Source organism: Channa argus, chromosome 11 (assembly GCF_033026475.1).
Source record: "Channa argus isolate prfri chromosome 11, Channa argus male v1.0, whole genome shotgun sequence".
Lineage (NCBI taxonomy): Eukaryota > Metazoa > Chordata > Actinopteri > Anabantiformes > Channidae > Channa > Channa argus.
The window spans coordinates 5,846,693-5,861,527 of record NC_090207.1 but is presented as its reverse complement, the minus strand read 5'-3'; the positions used below and the strand labels follow the sequence as shown (position 1 = coordinate 5,861,527).

Sequence of the window (14,835 nt, the reverse complement as noted above, 5' to 3'; positions counted from 1 at the left end):
GCTTTATTCTTTTATCACACAGGCAATCAGATAGATAGAAGTGGTCTGAAACCCTTCCTCCAGCTCACTGATGGGGACCGCAGAGCAAGGACCTTGCTAATGCAACCCCTAAGCCTCGAGCTTGTTAGCTGGAGCCATCTCTGAAAGAAAAGAAGGGGGGGGGGGGGGGGGGGGGGGGGGGGGGGGGGGGGGGGGGGGGGGGGGTAGAAGGAGAGTGCGGGAGAGAGGGAAGATGAGTGCCGAAGCGGTGGATGTGTGTGTTTTTGTGTGTAGAACAGAGAGTGAGGATAGTAGAGTGTGTGGGTGTTTTTACAACTAATATGTGTGTGTGTGTGTGTGTGTGTGTGTGTGTGTGTGTGTGTGTGTGTGTGTGTGTGTGTGTGTGTGTGTGTTTGTGGAAAAGACAATGTAGTACTTCCGTAGATAAAAGTAAGGAAAAGTGAATCTCTCTCCCTTGTGTCATAAGTCTGTCCCTTTGAATGAGTGTTAAATCCATCAAGTCAAACTGGAAGAGCTCCTCTTTCTCTCTCACCCGCCCTTTTTGCTTATTCTCTCTCTCTCTGACGTCCTCTTTTTGATCTGATTGTCTCTCTCTCACTGGGCCAAATCAATCTGCCACCCACAGAACATGTCATCACGGAACGACGAGGAGGACACGTGTGCTTGAGCCGCCACGCACGCCACCAAATGTCTTGCACGCACGTTGCCGTGTGTGTGTGTGTGTGTGTGTGTGTGTGTGTCCCTTCACAAGTGCAACAACAGTCTTCCGCTGTGCTTATGAATAAAGATGATATTAATCCTTAAAACATGGAGGAGGGGATTACTGTGTTTACTACCTGCATGTCTGTGGAAATGGAGCTCTCTCAGCCAGTGATGGTGGCATGTTGGGAGTTCCGAGAAGCTTTGTGCAATGATTGGAGTGAAGCAGAAGAACAAAATTGTTATGGTTCTCTCTGTGTGCATGTTGGCTGCGTGTGGGTGCACAGCTGCCATATGTTCCTTGAGTAATTTATGGAAAAAAGACACATGGAGTATTATGGTTCTATTTTTAGCAACGGAATTTTGCAAACCATTGCTCGTGCTTCCGTGTTTAAATCTGCCCCGGCCACTTGCCAATATTTCTTCTGTCTTCTCAAAATCCCCATCAGGATAAGGGAGAATATGGGGGGGGGGGGTGGAAAAAATAAGAGAGAAATTTTCTGAGGAGCCAAGCAACCAATCTCCCAAAATAGGTCAGTTTGAAAGCACGATGAATTTTCATACAGCCTTTTAAAGGGGCTTTTTAGGACTGAGGATTGTGGAGCAGAAGATGCTGCTCAGGATCTCTTTCTCACACACAGCTGGGTCGAGGTTCACGGAAAGGCCGTGAAGACTACCAGTGCCCCCTGGTGTTTGCCTGCTGGATAACATGTCCTTCCCCTCCCTGGGCTTCCATCCAGAGATTCATCTCTGCTGAGCATTTGGCCAGGCAGAAACATGTGGGCTCTGTTTCCTCATATAGGCATTGTGATCGTAGCTTCAAGTAAGATGTGGGTGTCCAAAACACTGAACGAGAACGGATGAGATGTCCGTTTGGTTTTTTGGGTTTTTTTTTTTTTTTTTTTTAACCCCCCCCTCACACGCCCTCTTTCTGCAGCTTTCAGTGTTGGAGCCTACACAAACACAGGGGAGAGGGAGAAATCAATGAAGATGTGCCAGACTTGGCTCTGTTATCCAGAAAATCAGCGCTTCCTCCTCACGTTCAGCCTGAGGTTGTGTAAGAATAGGGAGGCGCTCTCTGACTCATCATCCTGAAATAAAACAAGCAATTATTCATATCCTGTTTGGAGAGGGATCAAATAAGTTAATGCTGCTAACATGGCTCTCTGCTCACCTCCAATTGCTCTTCTTTTCTTCTGCATTCTAATTATCTACTGTATGTTCTCCATGTGATTTTCACGTCGAAATGTCTTTACAGTGCATAACTGGACCTATACTTTTAAGTGTCCTATGTCAAATGATTTCTATCATTTAAATCTTTCGTTTATTTATTGTGTTCTGCTGAACACGGCTCGAACCGATTGTGTTTTTACTTAAGTCATCCTTTTTCAAGCTTTATTGAACGAGTCTATGCAATTAGACATTCATATTTCATAGAGGAGGATCTGTGCCGCTTTATCAAACAATTGTGTGTTATCTGAATTCATCCCGTGCAATTTGGAATTACAGCAGCTATAGTCAATATTTCGTCTGCAAACCCCAGATAATGGGACTTTTTGTGTTTTAAAAGCTGCTTCTCATTTTGATGAACCCACGGATAATTATCACACCGATGTTCACTTTTAACGCATGCATTACATGCCGCGACTTTACTATTTTGGTTCACTGTCACTGCTCGTACTCTACACTGGAATTTTAGGACACAGCAGAAAAAACAAAAAGCAAAACAAACAACTGTTCAGCTGGAAAAGCTTTAAATTCCCACCTGCCCAGCCTTGACAGAAGACAGACGAATTTAAATGTAGCAGAGCACTCAGCCCCGAAAGAGACAGAGTCGGTGGAGAACTAATACAAAGCTAAAAACAGGGACCTGAAGCCTATTTTTATGCTTTAATTCTTTTTCCTGCATTACAAGTGTAACCCCAGTAATTGTACACCGGGCTCTGAGTGCTTAGCAGTAACAGGTGGCCCCACACACACCATCATGGATGTACCATGACAACTGAATGTATGGGGACTAAAAGCGTTCTCTCCATTGAATATAATGAGTGATGGTAAGTGATGGGACATAAGTGATGTCTTGAGGTTCCATGGCTCCATGACACTAATGGAAACCCTGGATGCCAGAAAACGATTGGCCGCCATGTTTGGGCATTGCTCAAAACACATCCACGTGCAGCACGAGGCTGCTGCTGTGTATATGCTAACGTGCTGCTCATTCTGCACCTTCTATGTAGACACAGAGTCAGGATATTCTGCGTACACAAACAATATCATGATATTCAGTTTAACTATGAATTCCTGCTAATAAAATTCATTTTTCCCTTCACGTCACTGGGGTGGAAGAAAGATATTTTGAAACCTGGAGAACCAAACCTCAACGATGTGCACGGCATCACAGTAATGAGAAAATGAAAAAAATATGTTTTCTTTTTTTTTATATATTCAATTCAATTCAATTCAACTTTATTTATATAGCGCCATAACTAACCTTTGTGTGCATGGAGGATTCATCATTAACATGAACAAACTGAAATCTATCAGATAGATAAGATTTAAACCAACCTAGTGCAGTTCCTTCAATCCCAATTTCATGTTCCAGTCTCTGTAATAAAATGTTGTGTTCATTGGTATCAAATGCAGCACTAAGATCTAACAGAACAAGTATAGAGATGAGTCCATGATCTGATGCCATGAAAAGATCATTGGTGACTTTTACCAGTGCTGTTTTTGAAAGTCTTCATATGTATATGAAGTGACACTAGCAGAGAAAGAGACATGGACATGTTGGCAGTGGCCCATGAAGTTCAGTTTAACGTGGTTTGCTTTGGTGAAAGCTTTATTGCTGTCACAAAAGCGCCTCGGTATTACTCCAGCAAATCCAAACACCAATCTTGTCGATTGGTGTTCGTCGGCTCTCTCCCGAGCAGCAAGTAAAAATACAAAAAACGAAAAAAAAGAAAAAAGAAAAATCCGCCTGCCTGCTCCGCTCTCTCTCCTTTCATCTCAGCATCACTGGTTGGGTAAATGTTCCTCCTACTGTTCTGGCATCACAATTGGATCCCGAAACCAAGGAGCACCATGCGGCGCTTGCTTGGCAGCATGCTGCCTTCCATAGGCACACAGACCTACTGTACATCCAATAACATAGTATGTAAAGCAATGGGCAGCGGCTCGTGCAAGCGTAACCAAAGACATGCTCACACACATGAAGTACATCTTAAGAGTAAATAAATAAATAAACAAAAAGACCTCATGACTGAATATCAGTTAACAAAAGGATTGAGCATCTGATTATTTTCTGCCACCTCTGTGGTTGAAGTTGAATTTAAGTTGAGGCAATTAAGGCAAATAAGTACACATGACTGATTTGTCATATAACAAATTGGGTTGCTTAAGTAACATTAGCTACAACCTGGACTGTAATGTTTGTGCTTTCTTTAATATCAAAGTTACTTTTCAACTCAGTGCCAGACAAGGTTCCGGTTGGATTTGTGGTGGATATAAAGGCAACTGACATACAGGACAAACTACTCCCCACACTGCCACAGTTTGTTGATGCATCTGACAGATTTAAGTTTGTACGCCAGGATTTAGGAAATGGGAATAACAACCTGGGAACGTATTTATACTGCAAGTATTTTCTAAATAGGGGTATCTATGCTTATGTGGCATAGTTTTTGGAAGCAACCACCACTGACATTTGCAGGACGCATATATCTACTATTTAAGAAGGAATTTATGCAATACACTTTCATCTCCATGTGTCAGTTTAACATATAATCATAAATTCATCTTTCCGAAATGTCACTTGGTTGACGATGACGTTTTGTTCATCTTGTGTCCTAGAATTATAGATTCCAAGAACCTAAAACAATATTACCGACCAAATGGAAGTTTTTCCGAAATATGTCATATACTACTATGTATCACATAATATTCCCTCTAAATGACTCACAGCAGACTTTTGCTTAGCAATAATCATATGCTTACCACATAATATTAGAATAGCTACAGCTTACTTAAAAAGTACTTATTACCTTTCCCATGTGGTTCCCCTTATTTTTCAAACTATGCACATAGTTCCTTTATGCTTATAAATATATATTTGTACTCACTGTGCAGGTAAATAAATTCTAGAATCGTAATGTAATGTAATGTCAGAATTACTTAGTCAAATATGTATTATTATGCTTTATTACTGTGTTATAAAGCCAAAACATCTAAATTTCATCACCACCGGGCAGAAAGTTTAGTTTTAGTTTCAGCCACACTCTCTACTACCTGATGTATTCACATTTCCACTGTGTGATGCTTGTACTCCAGAAAGATTTATGCGTTACCTTTATCCCAGCTTGAATTCAGATAAATATGCATGTAAGAATGAACAAACACTGACCGAGCACACACACACACACTCTCTCTAACATGGTTTTCTTCCTCAGGCATCAGGTAGCCAATCCATCCCGTGATGGGGAATTGTTCGTTCTCTTATTAAAAGAACAGGTGGCCATGAGATAGCGGTCTCATTTTTCACCGCTGCTGCACTCCATGAGTTCAAACTAATGATCAAAACACTCAGCCGCTCCAAATCATCTTTCACCCCAGACTGATAGATATGGGAACTCATGGGATGAAGAGTGTGTGGTTGCGGGGCAGCCTATACTATCACTGATTGAATTTGTGGCCGTATTTTGTGTGTGCTTCCACATCTATATGTGTTCTGTACATTTGCATGTGGCCGTGCTTGCGTTTTCTGTGATAGGGCAAAGGCAAGAGAGCTATTGCAACTTGATTGTTTGGCCAGCATCTGTGACAAATCACATGCTCTGCTCCTTTTCCACACTGGTGGCATCTTCAGTCTCCTTTTCAACACACACACACACACACACACAAAGATCTTTCGTCATTTTTGATTTTTTTTTTCTCATTCGAGATGCACCGTGCTTATCACTTTCAAAGGGAAAACAGCATGCGTCTCAAGCAGCGGAGATGAAAGGGGTTTAATGATCTATAATACATGGGCACCATTCATTGGCACAGAACAAAAGGTTTAGCTGTTGGGGGAAGAAACAGCAGACTGGAAGAAATCGAGTCATCCACCTTAACTGGTGACTTGGAGCGAGGGGATTGGAAAGGCTGCTGTTGTGGCCACTGGGTTCTCAAATCTTCCTCGACAGCTTTACTCGCCTCCAGATGAGATCACTAAAAACACAGGCCAGTCAGTGATGACAAGCTGACTGGAGAAACTTAATAAATAAATAAATCATTTCAGGGATGTGTGAGGCATGTGATATGTTATTTGCATTTTTTTTCAGTCCGCGCTGTCAGAAAAACCCGTGATAAGTGACAATGCTCTGCCATGATTTCAGTGATTGGTGTTTGATAGCTCAGTGACGACACCAATAGAGGCGCCACGATGTGACGCTTTGGTGTGTGAAATAAAAGTGTTTCCCGTCTTGCACGCTGTCAAGAGTGCAGGACGCTGTCAAGTGTGCGGGACAAAAACAGAACCGTCTCCCCTCTCTCTTGCTCTCTCTCTCTCTCTCACGGCTTTTGATCATTCGTGCTACGTTCTGCCACTCTAGTTGGACTATGATGAAATTAGTCATCGCTTGTCCCATCTGCTGTGTTTACCACTCATTTGTTTACTCGCTGGTTCACATCAGAGCTTGCTGCTGCTACGGGGGGGATTCTCTGGGTCTCGGCTCAGAGGTCAACTTAGCTCAACGATTCATCATATTTCTCACTAAGTGGCTATGATGAACAAGCTCAGTTCCCTTCATCAATGCCTGGAATGAAAGGCAAACGGAGGGAAAAATGCCTGTGTCGCAGAGCCAGACGGAGAATTGCAGGCAAAAGTTTTGATAGTGTTGTGTCGAACAATGAAGCAACTACCTGTGGTTTTAATAAAGCGGCTGATGAAACTGCGAGTTCTCATTAGCAAACAGTTTTTCTTGTGGTGGCTGTTTATAGACCAATTCCTGGGACACTTTCACATTACATCGAGCAGCTGGAGCCATTTAGAATGACTTGAAACTGAAACCTACAGTTGTTTACTGCGATGTTTTAATGTGAACACATTTGCACGTGTTCGTCAACATGACTTTTCACAGGCTCATGATTTGTCCGTTCATCTATTTCTGCATCTGCACCTTTTTCTTCATCTATCTGCTCTCGGTAAGTCTGGATCACAGGAAGCTCGTTTGGTTATAGTTCTGCCTGGAATGTCAGTAGTAAAGGAATCATCCTCAGATAGAGACAAGACAAAGTTTCCTCTCCTCCAAGCTCAGAAATACCTTCTGATGCCTGAAAGTTCAGGTTTCAGTCTTAGTCACCAGGAAGGTGGAGAAAGGGTGGGAGGCTCATGCCCCTGCCCTTTTCTGTATTATTTACAGATTTACTTTCATCATTAACACTATTTCCTATTATTGGTGCTGTAAAAAGTCAGGACTCTCAGGAACTAATATTAGCTGTTGCAGTACAACACAGAATATTTGAGTGTGGTTGTTGCTGCAATGTCACACGAGATTATACAAACTAACACAAGCAAAAATCAAATGAAAGTGTAAAACTGAATTTGCCTTTTTTAACTTTTGCCAATTTCTCCGACCAAGCCCCCAGTTTAAAAGTCAGGCTGTAATATCATAAGTTATGTCTCCCAGAGTGATAATGATCATGTATTTGTATTAGCAATTATTCAAATAACAATAACCATTCTTTTTTCTTTTATTTATTCGAGCCGCCCCGATACAATTCTGTTGTTTTAGATTTAAACAGTGACAACTTTCTGTGTATCCAAATGATTTAGATTCAGTCTTTTCTCGAAATATATAATTTTTAAAAGTTTTAAATTGTTTTACAAACTCATTTGTCTGTTTTTTGTTTTTGTTTTTTTGGGTTAGTTTTCCAAGGGATTCTGTGCTGGACTCTTTCTTGGCCCTGGCATCTTGGGCACAGTGGCATCCTGGAGTCTTGTTAGATTAACCGACTGCTGGCTGTAGCTACATGACTGTACATATGGCATTTATCGTGTCATCTAACTCACCAAGAAATCATACAAGCAATAGCTGCCAACTATTGCATACACAATTATTCACAAACTGTCTTAGTCGTATTAATTCATGAGCACGGAGAGGTAGTTGCTATTAAGTAATTCATTCTTCTGTTTATTGGAAGATGTTGCCAATTATTTTAGTGGGGAAATGTGATCGTCTCGCAGAAAGTTAAACCCATCTCCTTGTTAGACATGTGAGCCTCAGAAGTAGTTATAAAATATTGACCAAGGTTTTCAGTATTTTCACAGATGCCAATATACCGAGTTTTACTCTGCTTGTAATTCCGACTGGCCGTGTAGAAATTATGTTGCAATTGTGTTGTAATGTCTGGAAATACAACATCCTATGGCTGAAGGCCTCCAGTCTTTATTTTCTCCATGCTTCCATTGTTTTCAAGGTGCACTAGAATTGTTGAGGAGTGCCAATGATTTAACTAGCCGTCATGCATAATATTCCTAATGATGATTGTGGCTGAAGCAAAATTGCGAGAAAGGTCAATTAATAAGCGAGAAGATCTGATGGAAATGTTTTGGGATTGTATTGTAACCATTGGGCAGCCAGATGAACACTCGCTTTAAACTTTGAAACAAGAGTTTTCTTTTTGTTTTCATAATCAGGTTTCTGCTGTATATTGCAAAATGACTTTTCTAAACTTTGTCAGCCCTCCCGGAGTGATCATCTCATTATTGTGGGTATAATTACAGGTTTTCAATTGAAATGTGCTCAGGCCCAGTTTTGTGTTTTGTGCACTGAGAGCCAGTAATCTCTCAGTTTGCCATCAAAAGATGAAAATACTTAATACTCCTAGGCAGCTCAAAATCACTGCACTCCTTACTTTCATTACATCCATTGGCACACAAGCGTTGATTAGAGATTACGTGGCTGCGAGAAAGCAGCAAGCAAATCCATCCATTGTGCCACCGAAAAAAACTAATCTTTCCAATGTCTAAACCTGAAAAACAAAGCTCAGTATATTTTCCTTATAAATCAGGGGCTGTCACGGTATCTACGGTACATTGGTCCCATTAAAACAAAAAATCCAGCGGCGCAGTCGAACTTAAAATCCAAACACATCAGAGCACGTGGAAGCAATAGCTGTGGAGCACAAAGAAGGAAAAGTCTATTCTTCACTTCGTGCATGTCAGCATTTATTACGTAGATTAAATTAGACTCAGCCGCACGTACATCCCTGAATGTTTTAATACAGGAAGAAGTGTAGCATTCAAGAAGTGTAGAATTCTTCATCCTATAATGTATCAGTCGCAGCTATCGGCGAAAAGTTCGTCGCCATGTAAGAAGGGATTGTTGGCAAATGTATACCCCAAAGCACATCTCACATCAAAAGTAGACTCGATTCTTAATTAAACCGAAACACGGCAGCAGTAACAGCTCTGTGGCACTTTGCCACAGCAAAACTTAACAGCCACTAAAGTTTCTTCCGAGTAATGATTAATGCATCCAATTTCTGTGATCTGTATTGAGCGTTGTATCATGGGTAATTAAACGTTCGTCTATAGAGGACTGACTGCTCTCATAAAACGACAGGGCCATAATTATCATGAAGCTTGGTTACCCTCTGACTCAAATACTAATTGTGTATCAAAAACCAAGTGGAACATGTCACAGGGTAAAACCAAGACCAACCAAAGGTGTAGAAATCCGATGTACAAAAGCTGCAGTCACAAACATTCGATCCCTTAGATTTTTGGCATTCGCACAGTGTATATTTATTTTCTTTTAGCAATAACGTGAGATTCGCTTGCCTCAAACATATTTACAATGTCAACCAAAACTGCCCACAGTAAATCCACCAAAATGCAATTATATTAAAAACCAACCCTCTCATTACTCCCTTGCATATTATATATGAGAAAAGCACAATGCTCCAGACTCACAGGCATCTGCAGTGTAAGGGAAGTCAGTCACTGAATACCAAATGCTGTATGTTTTCCTGTAACACCTCAGTGACCGTGAATATAATGTGGCTTCCTTCAGCAAATATGACAACAAAAGCATTGCACTCTCAGAAGAAGAGGGATATGCTTTGAGGAGCCGTTTATACTTTCTCATTGACTCATAAACAGGCATCATTTCAAAGCAGTAATACAACCTTAAACACAAACACACAATACAGAGAAGCCTGTCCAAGAGATTAAAGCACGTACAGTAATATAGGAAGGGAATATGGATGTTTCCTTTACTACCATTTAAATCAAGCCTGTTATTTTTTATTATTGTCCCTCCCTGAGATAGATAGGGTGATAAAAAGAGACACCCACCCCGGTCTCGTTGACATTTTAGAGAGTCCTTTTAGAGCAGTAAAGGTGCCCACTTGATGGATACCGGAGCTCTACAGACAACATAGATAGGACAAAATGAGGAATGCTTAGGGATGCAGAGGCAGATAAGTAAAAGAAACAGAGGGTTGAAGAAAGGATGGTGGCGTACATGGGTAACCTCAGCAAGGAACAGAAGGGGAACAAGTACTGGAGAAAAACAACAGTGAGAAGCAGAAAAGAAAGTGACATGCAGAAAAAGTCCATCTGCAATAAAAGTCCAGCACAGGGCAAGTACATCCAGCGAGAGACGTACTGAGGGAGAGACAGAACAGACAGACACAGCAGCAGCCGTCAAATGGAGAAAGTACAAAAAATAAAATAAAAAAATAAAAAAAACTCGACACATTGACACGCTCTCCTCTCTGTCTCTTCACCCTGTGTTTTCAGTACACGGGTCTGTAGAGAAGCTCCCCAGAGACCAGTCTGCGTTTCAGCTCCTTCCACAGCAGCTCCCTCTCCTTCTGCGCACCCTTCATGAAGCCTCGGTTCTCCTGGGCTCTCCGAGACAGGTAGGGCATCACTTCATTCACTGGACCATAGGGGACGTACTTATAGACAGGGAAGCCTGCTTGGCCTGGGGGGGGTTGAAGTGGACGGGATGAAGAAAAATAACAAAAAAAGAAAAAAGGAACTTTGAGGAATGTCATAGATAAGGAGGATAAACATAACGAAATATTTATACACAAATATCCCCAAATATCCCTTTTTCAGCAGAGTTATCATGTCAGCTTTTCTGGTTCGCCGGTTATTATGGACAGACTGGTGAAAGCATTACAGATAGATGCCAACTTGACATGATAACAACAATATGACAGGTTAGCAGCGTTTGCACAAACGACCTCAGGTCATCAGCCAGTGCAGCTCACATGCTGAGAGTGTTTAACCATGACCTGCTCTTCAGATGTGTTACAATTAATGCCACTTTAGCTCTTTTACAGCCGCAAGCAAAGCCTTAAAACATATTGCACGAAAACGAGGTTATTACAAATACACGTAGATATAAGATCCAACCTCCGAAATGCTGCATTTCACCAAAGAGAATTCAATACACAGTACCAGCAGTAGTGTCTCTCAACTAAACACCGAAGTAACATGTGTGTCTGTTTACTACAATAACAGTCAGGGCTGTTTCAAGCTGAGCCTTACAACGACAGACAACTGCCTGTGTCTGTCTTTGACTGACAAACAGAGTGTTGAGAGCTGGCAGCCGTGTTTCGTTAGGACAGCTTGTCAATACTGAGGTGTCTTAGTTCACGTGTGATGATACTGGGCAGCACACTGACTTCATGCAGTCCACGTGATCCGCGGAGCACATGTTTGTAAGTCAGAGGTGTTAAGGGACACGGCTGAGAGCTACAGGAGAGCATGGCAAACACTCATTCGGCCGAGGCCTGACTGAAACTGTCAGACCAGCAGCCCTATGTGGGCCAGGAGAGATCGGTGCCTAGTCACTGTTTGGTTGGTGCTGGAGTGTATGTTTGTGTGTTTGTTGTGTTTTTCTCACCCAGTGGGAAGCTGATCTGGTCACACATGCCCAGTAGCTGACCAAAGTACACCTTGTTCTCTCTGGGCAAGAGACCCAGCTCATTCATTCTAAATGAGAAAGAGAGAGACTTAGAGTGGGACTCGGTTTGCGCAGCTGCGAAGATGCATTCGTGTGTTTCTTCAGCCCGTGCTGCATAGACCTGACAATACCTGCTTAATGTGTGTTTGACCGTGTCCTCATTATGGGAAGCCACCATCACGTTTGCATTTCCGTGGAGTGCAATCTCATCCAGCACAAAATCCAGACACCTTACACGCAACACAAAGAGAAAAAAAGCAATGTGACCGCGCTACTGCCTTTGGGATGACTGTGAATGTTTGTCCCTGTTGTGGGAAATACCGCACTTGTTTCCTGCTAAACTATTCGCTATATTGAACTAGGGTTCCTATTATTGCCTGCCTTACTCCCCCAAACAACTCTTTCTCATTAGCGTGCAAGATTTATTGTGTGGTGCAGAACTATCTTTGCACAACTGAACTGTAGAACACCTCCACACACATATTTACTAGAAATCTGAAGCAATCCATTGTGGTAGGACCCCTGCCTTCTGCTAGCTTTTCAGTCTTACTACGCTTGCACTTTGCCAACATCTGCATATTTTAAATCCCACCTCAAGCTGTGTTGCAACGCACAAGCCAAACTTAGTCCTAATGTCGATGTTTACCTCAAAATCTAATCGAATGCTTGAGGAAGTTGGCCTTTCCTCTTTTTTTGTGCAAAACATATTGATCTCCATGGGGTGGTTTGTTTGAGGTGCCATTAAACTAGAAATATCAGAAGATGACTACAACGCAGCACCACTGGAGCTGGATAGTTTCTGTAGCTTGCCCAAGGACAACTCAACAGGGTGGAAGCTTGCTAAAAGATGTTAAACCCAGAAACCCCAATTTAAGAAATCCCTGTGTTGTCTATTGATGCAGACTTGGGCCTATAAGGTGGACAGTTTAATGAAAGTGCTTCACCTGGGGTAAAAACACAGAGCTTAAATACAATGCAGTCACACTTTGGATGCATAAACAGTTGATAAAGCACACCCATACCTGTGGTACATTCTGTTGGTGGACTCATAATCAGGGTTAATAGGGTCCTCATAACCGATCTCTTTGGCCCGGTCTCGCTCCTGATACATGTAGGCTCCACGCACAAGCTTGGCAGCAAAATGCCAGCCCTCACGTCGTGACACCTCCACGTCCATGGTTACGTTGTCGTAGGCCTCCTATAAGGCAAAAATATTTTACTTGATTTAGGCCCAAACCCAGTTCTTCTCGTCGACCCAAACCGTCCATTTTAGTTGATCTTTATCAGAATTTACAGTTGTCTGCATGATTTGTGTGCATGTTCATCATTGACATATTTGAACATCTGGTCATTTTGCCAGCTGTGGCTTCGTGCCTTAAGGTAGCACTGGTACGTGTTGAAGATGACGGCCTTTTTTCTGTTGTAGATCCTCTGCATCTCTATTGTCAGTCTGCTGATGGCTGGCTGGAAATAGGTTTGCTCTGCATCCACCATCAAGCGAACGCCATTTTCCAAGGCATGCTAGAGAAAAAGATCCCATTTATTAAAAAAAACTCCCAACAGTGTTTCTAACGCAATATAATAGTTGATACTTTCTTTGTTGAAATCGATTATGATCACTGTCACGCGATTTCTGTCGACACTGTAACTTCGAATAAACATGTCAACACAGATTATGTTATGTTTATGGTTGCAGTACACTATCAGCACTGGTTATGTGTCAGTAATCAGTCTGGATGTAGGAGTTTAGGTGAGATTACCTTGGCCAACACATCCATGCGCTGCAACATCCTCTTCATTTGTTTCTCCTCCTCTACAGTGAACTTTGCCAGCAGAGGCTCCAGCTCACCTAGCTGTGCGAACAACCAAAGAGAGCATGCACTATGAGGTGCTAATGAACCAAATATGACACCTATTAGTGTGTCCAGCCTTCAGCTGTGTTTGGTCCATGTTTAACAGACACGTCAAGGGAGACCTGCCCAGATTTTGGAGACGTGCAATTAGCTCCCAGGCTCTGTTTAACACAGGAGACAAGTGGTTCACATTTGAACTCTCCGTTATCTGGGTTTTCAAACGCAGTTTACTTTAAGGTCCCTTCAAATTGGATGTAACACCTCTGCTTTAAAGTTCTATCGGAATTTACAGTGTTACAGCAACTGACAGACTTTCCTGAAATGTCTTGGCCCGCATTTGTCACAAAAGCTTGTTCACAGAGGAGAGAAAAACACATTAACACATTTCTAAATTAAGTTGCAACACTATTGCGTGAGTGACACAGACAGCTGCTCCGCATTCCATTGCTTACGGCCAGTCTGACATAACACAGAAACTTCTTTAACACCTTCCATCTCGGTAACAAAGACCTTGAACTGGTTTCCTTCCCTGTGCCAGGTGATGGAGCTTTTAGGGCAAATTACTTCTAAATGCACTTCACATTTACTCTTGTTAGCTGAAATCGGGTGCTACGTCAAATCTCTTGTCTGCTTGTAAATTATATACGCAACTCATCCGAAAAAGCAAACAGCGAGTGACTTAGTCTGCAGAGAGTTTGGATGTTGAATGTTGTTTGATTAAGGAATGTTAAGCTGCCCTTTTCTCCGTTATTTCCACTTTTTGAGTGTTTCGTTGTATGTTACTGACCTCGACATTTGGGACAACCAGGAGCTCTGATATCTTAGTTCTGTCATCTATTAGGCTGTTCCAGTCAATCACGTCAATGGTTCTGTCAAGGCAGAGGATAGAAGGCGTTATAGCAACAGTATATTTCTGCACTTAGAATATTATGGCTAGTTCTTTCTACACATTAGTCATTTTGCAGCTCCTTAAGTATCTCCTTAAGGACAAACTTTAAAATTAAAATGCAATAACATAATGTAAGCCCAACAGTTACAGCTTCTCTCCCTTATTTCGTAAGATGACTTAAAGAATCAAGGACAGCTCTTTTGACATTGTAATTATTCAGCAAAATTTGAATTTGGCTGGCAAACTTCAGCAGTAGCATGTTTAAACATCAGAAGGACTTTGTCTTTTAACGATACATTATGCAGCACTGTTCACACGCTGTGAAATTGCATATATCAAGAAAAACTAATTATGCTAAAATATGTGCTTTGACTCGTATGTTTGAAAAGACTGGTGGTGGGTTTTTCTTTTGTGGTGTGTAAGGATGAATTAG

At 41.9% G+C, this 14,835-nt stretch overlaps 1 protein-coding gene across 1 annotated transcript in view; it reads right to left on the bottom strand.

Moving 5' to 3' along the window:
* Positions 1-9,459: 9,459 nt before the first annotated feature.
* Positions 9,460-14,835, bottom strand: part of prodhb (proline dehydrogenase (oxidase) 1b) — a 10,714-nt gene continuing 5,338 nt past the window's right edge. The window contains exons 8-14 of the mRNA XM_067520990.1: positions 14,301-14,382; positions 13,421-13,513; positions 13,035-13,181; positions 12,683-12,858; positions 11,792-11,890; positions 11,601-11,689; positions 9,460-10,670 (exon numbers count right to left, since the gene is read on the bottom strand). Of these exons, the coding sequence (XP_067377091.1) occupies positions 10,480-10,670; positions 11,601-11,689; positions 11,792-11,890; positions 12,683-12,858; positions 13,035-13,181; positions 13,421-13,513; positions 14,301-14,382 (877 nt within the window). The 3' untranslated portion in view covers positions 9,460-10,479. The remainder of the gene's footprint in view (positions 10,671-11,600; positions 11,690-11,791; positions 11,891-12,682; positions 12,859-13,034; positions 13,182-13,420; positions 13,514-14,300; positions 14,383-14,835) is intronic.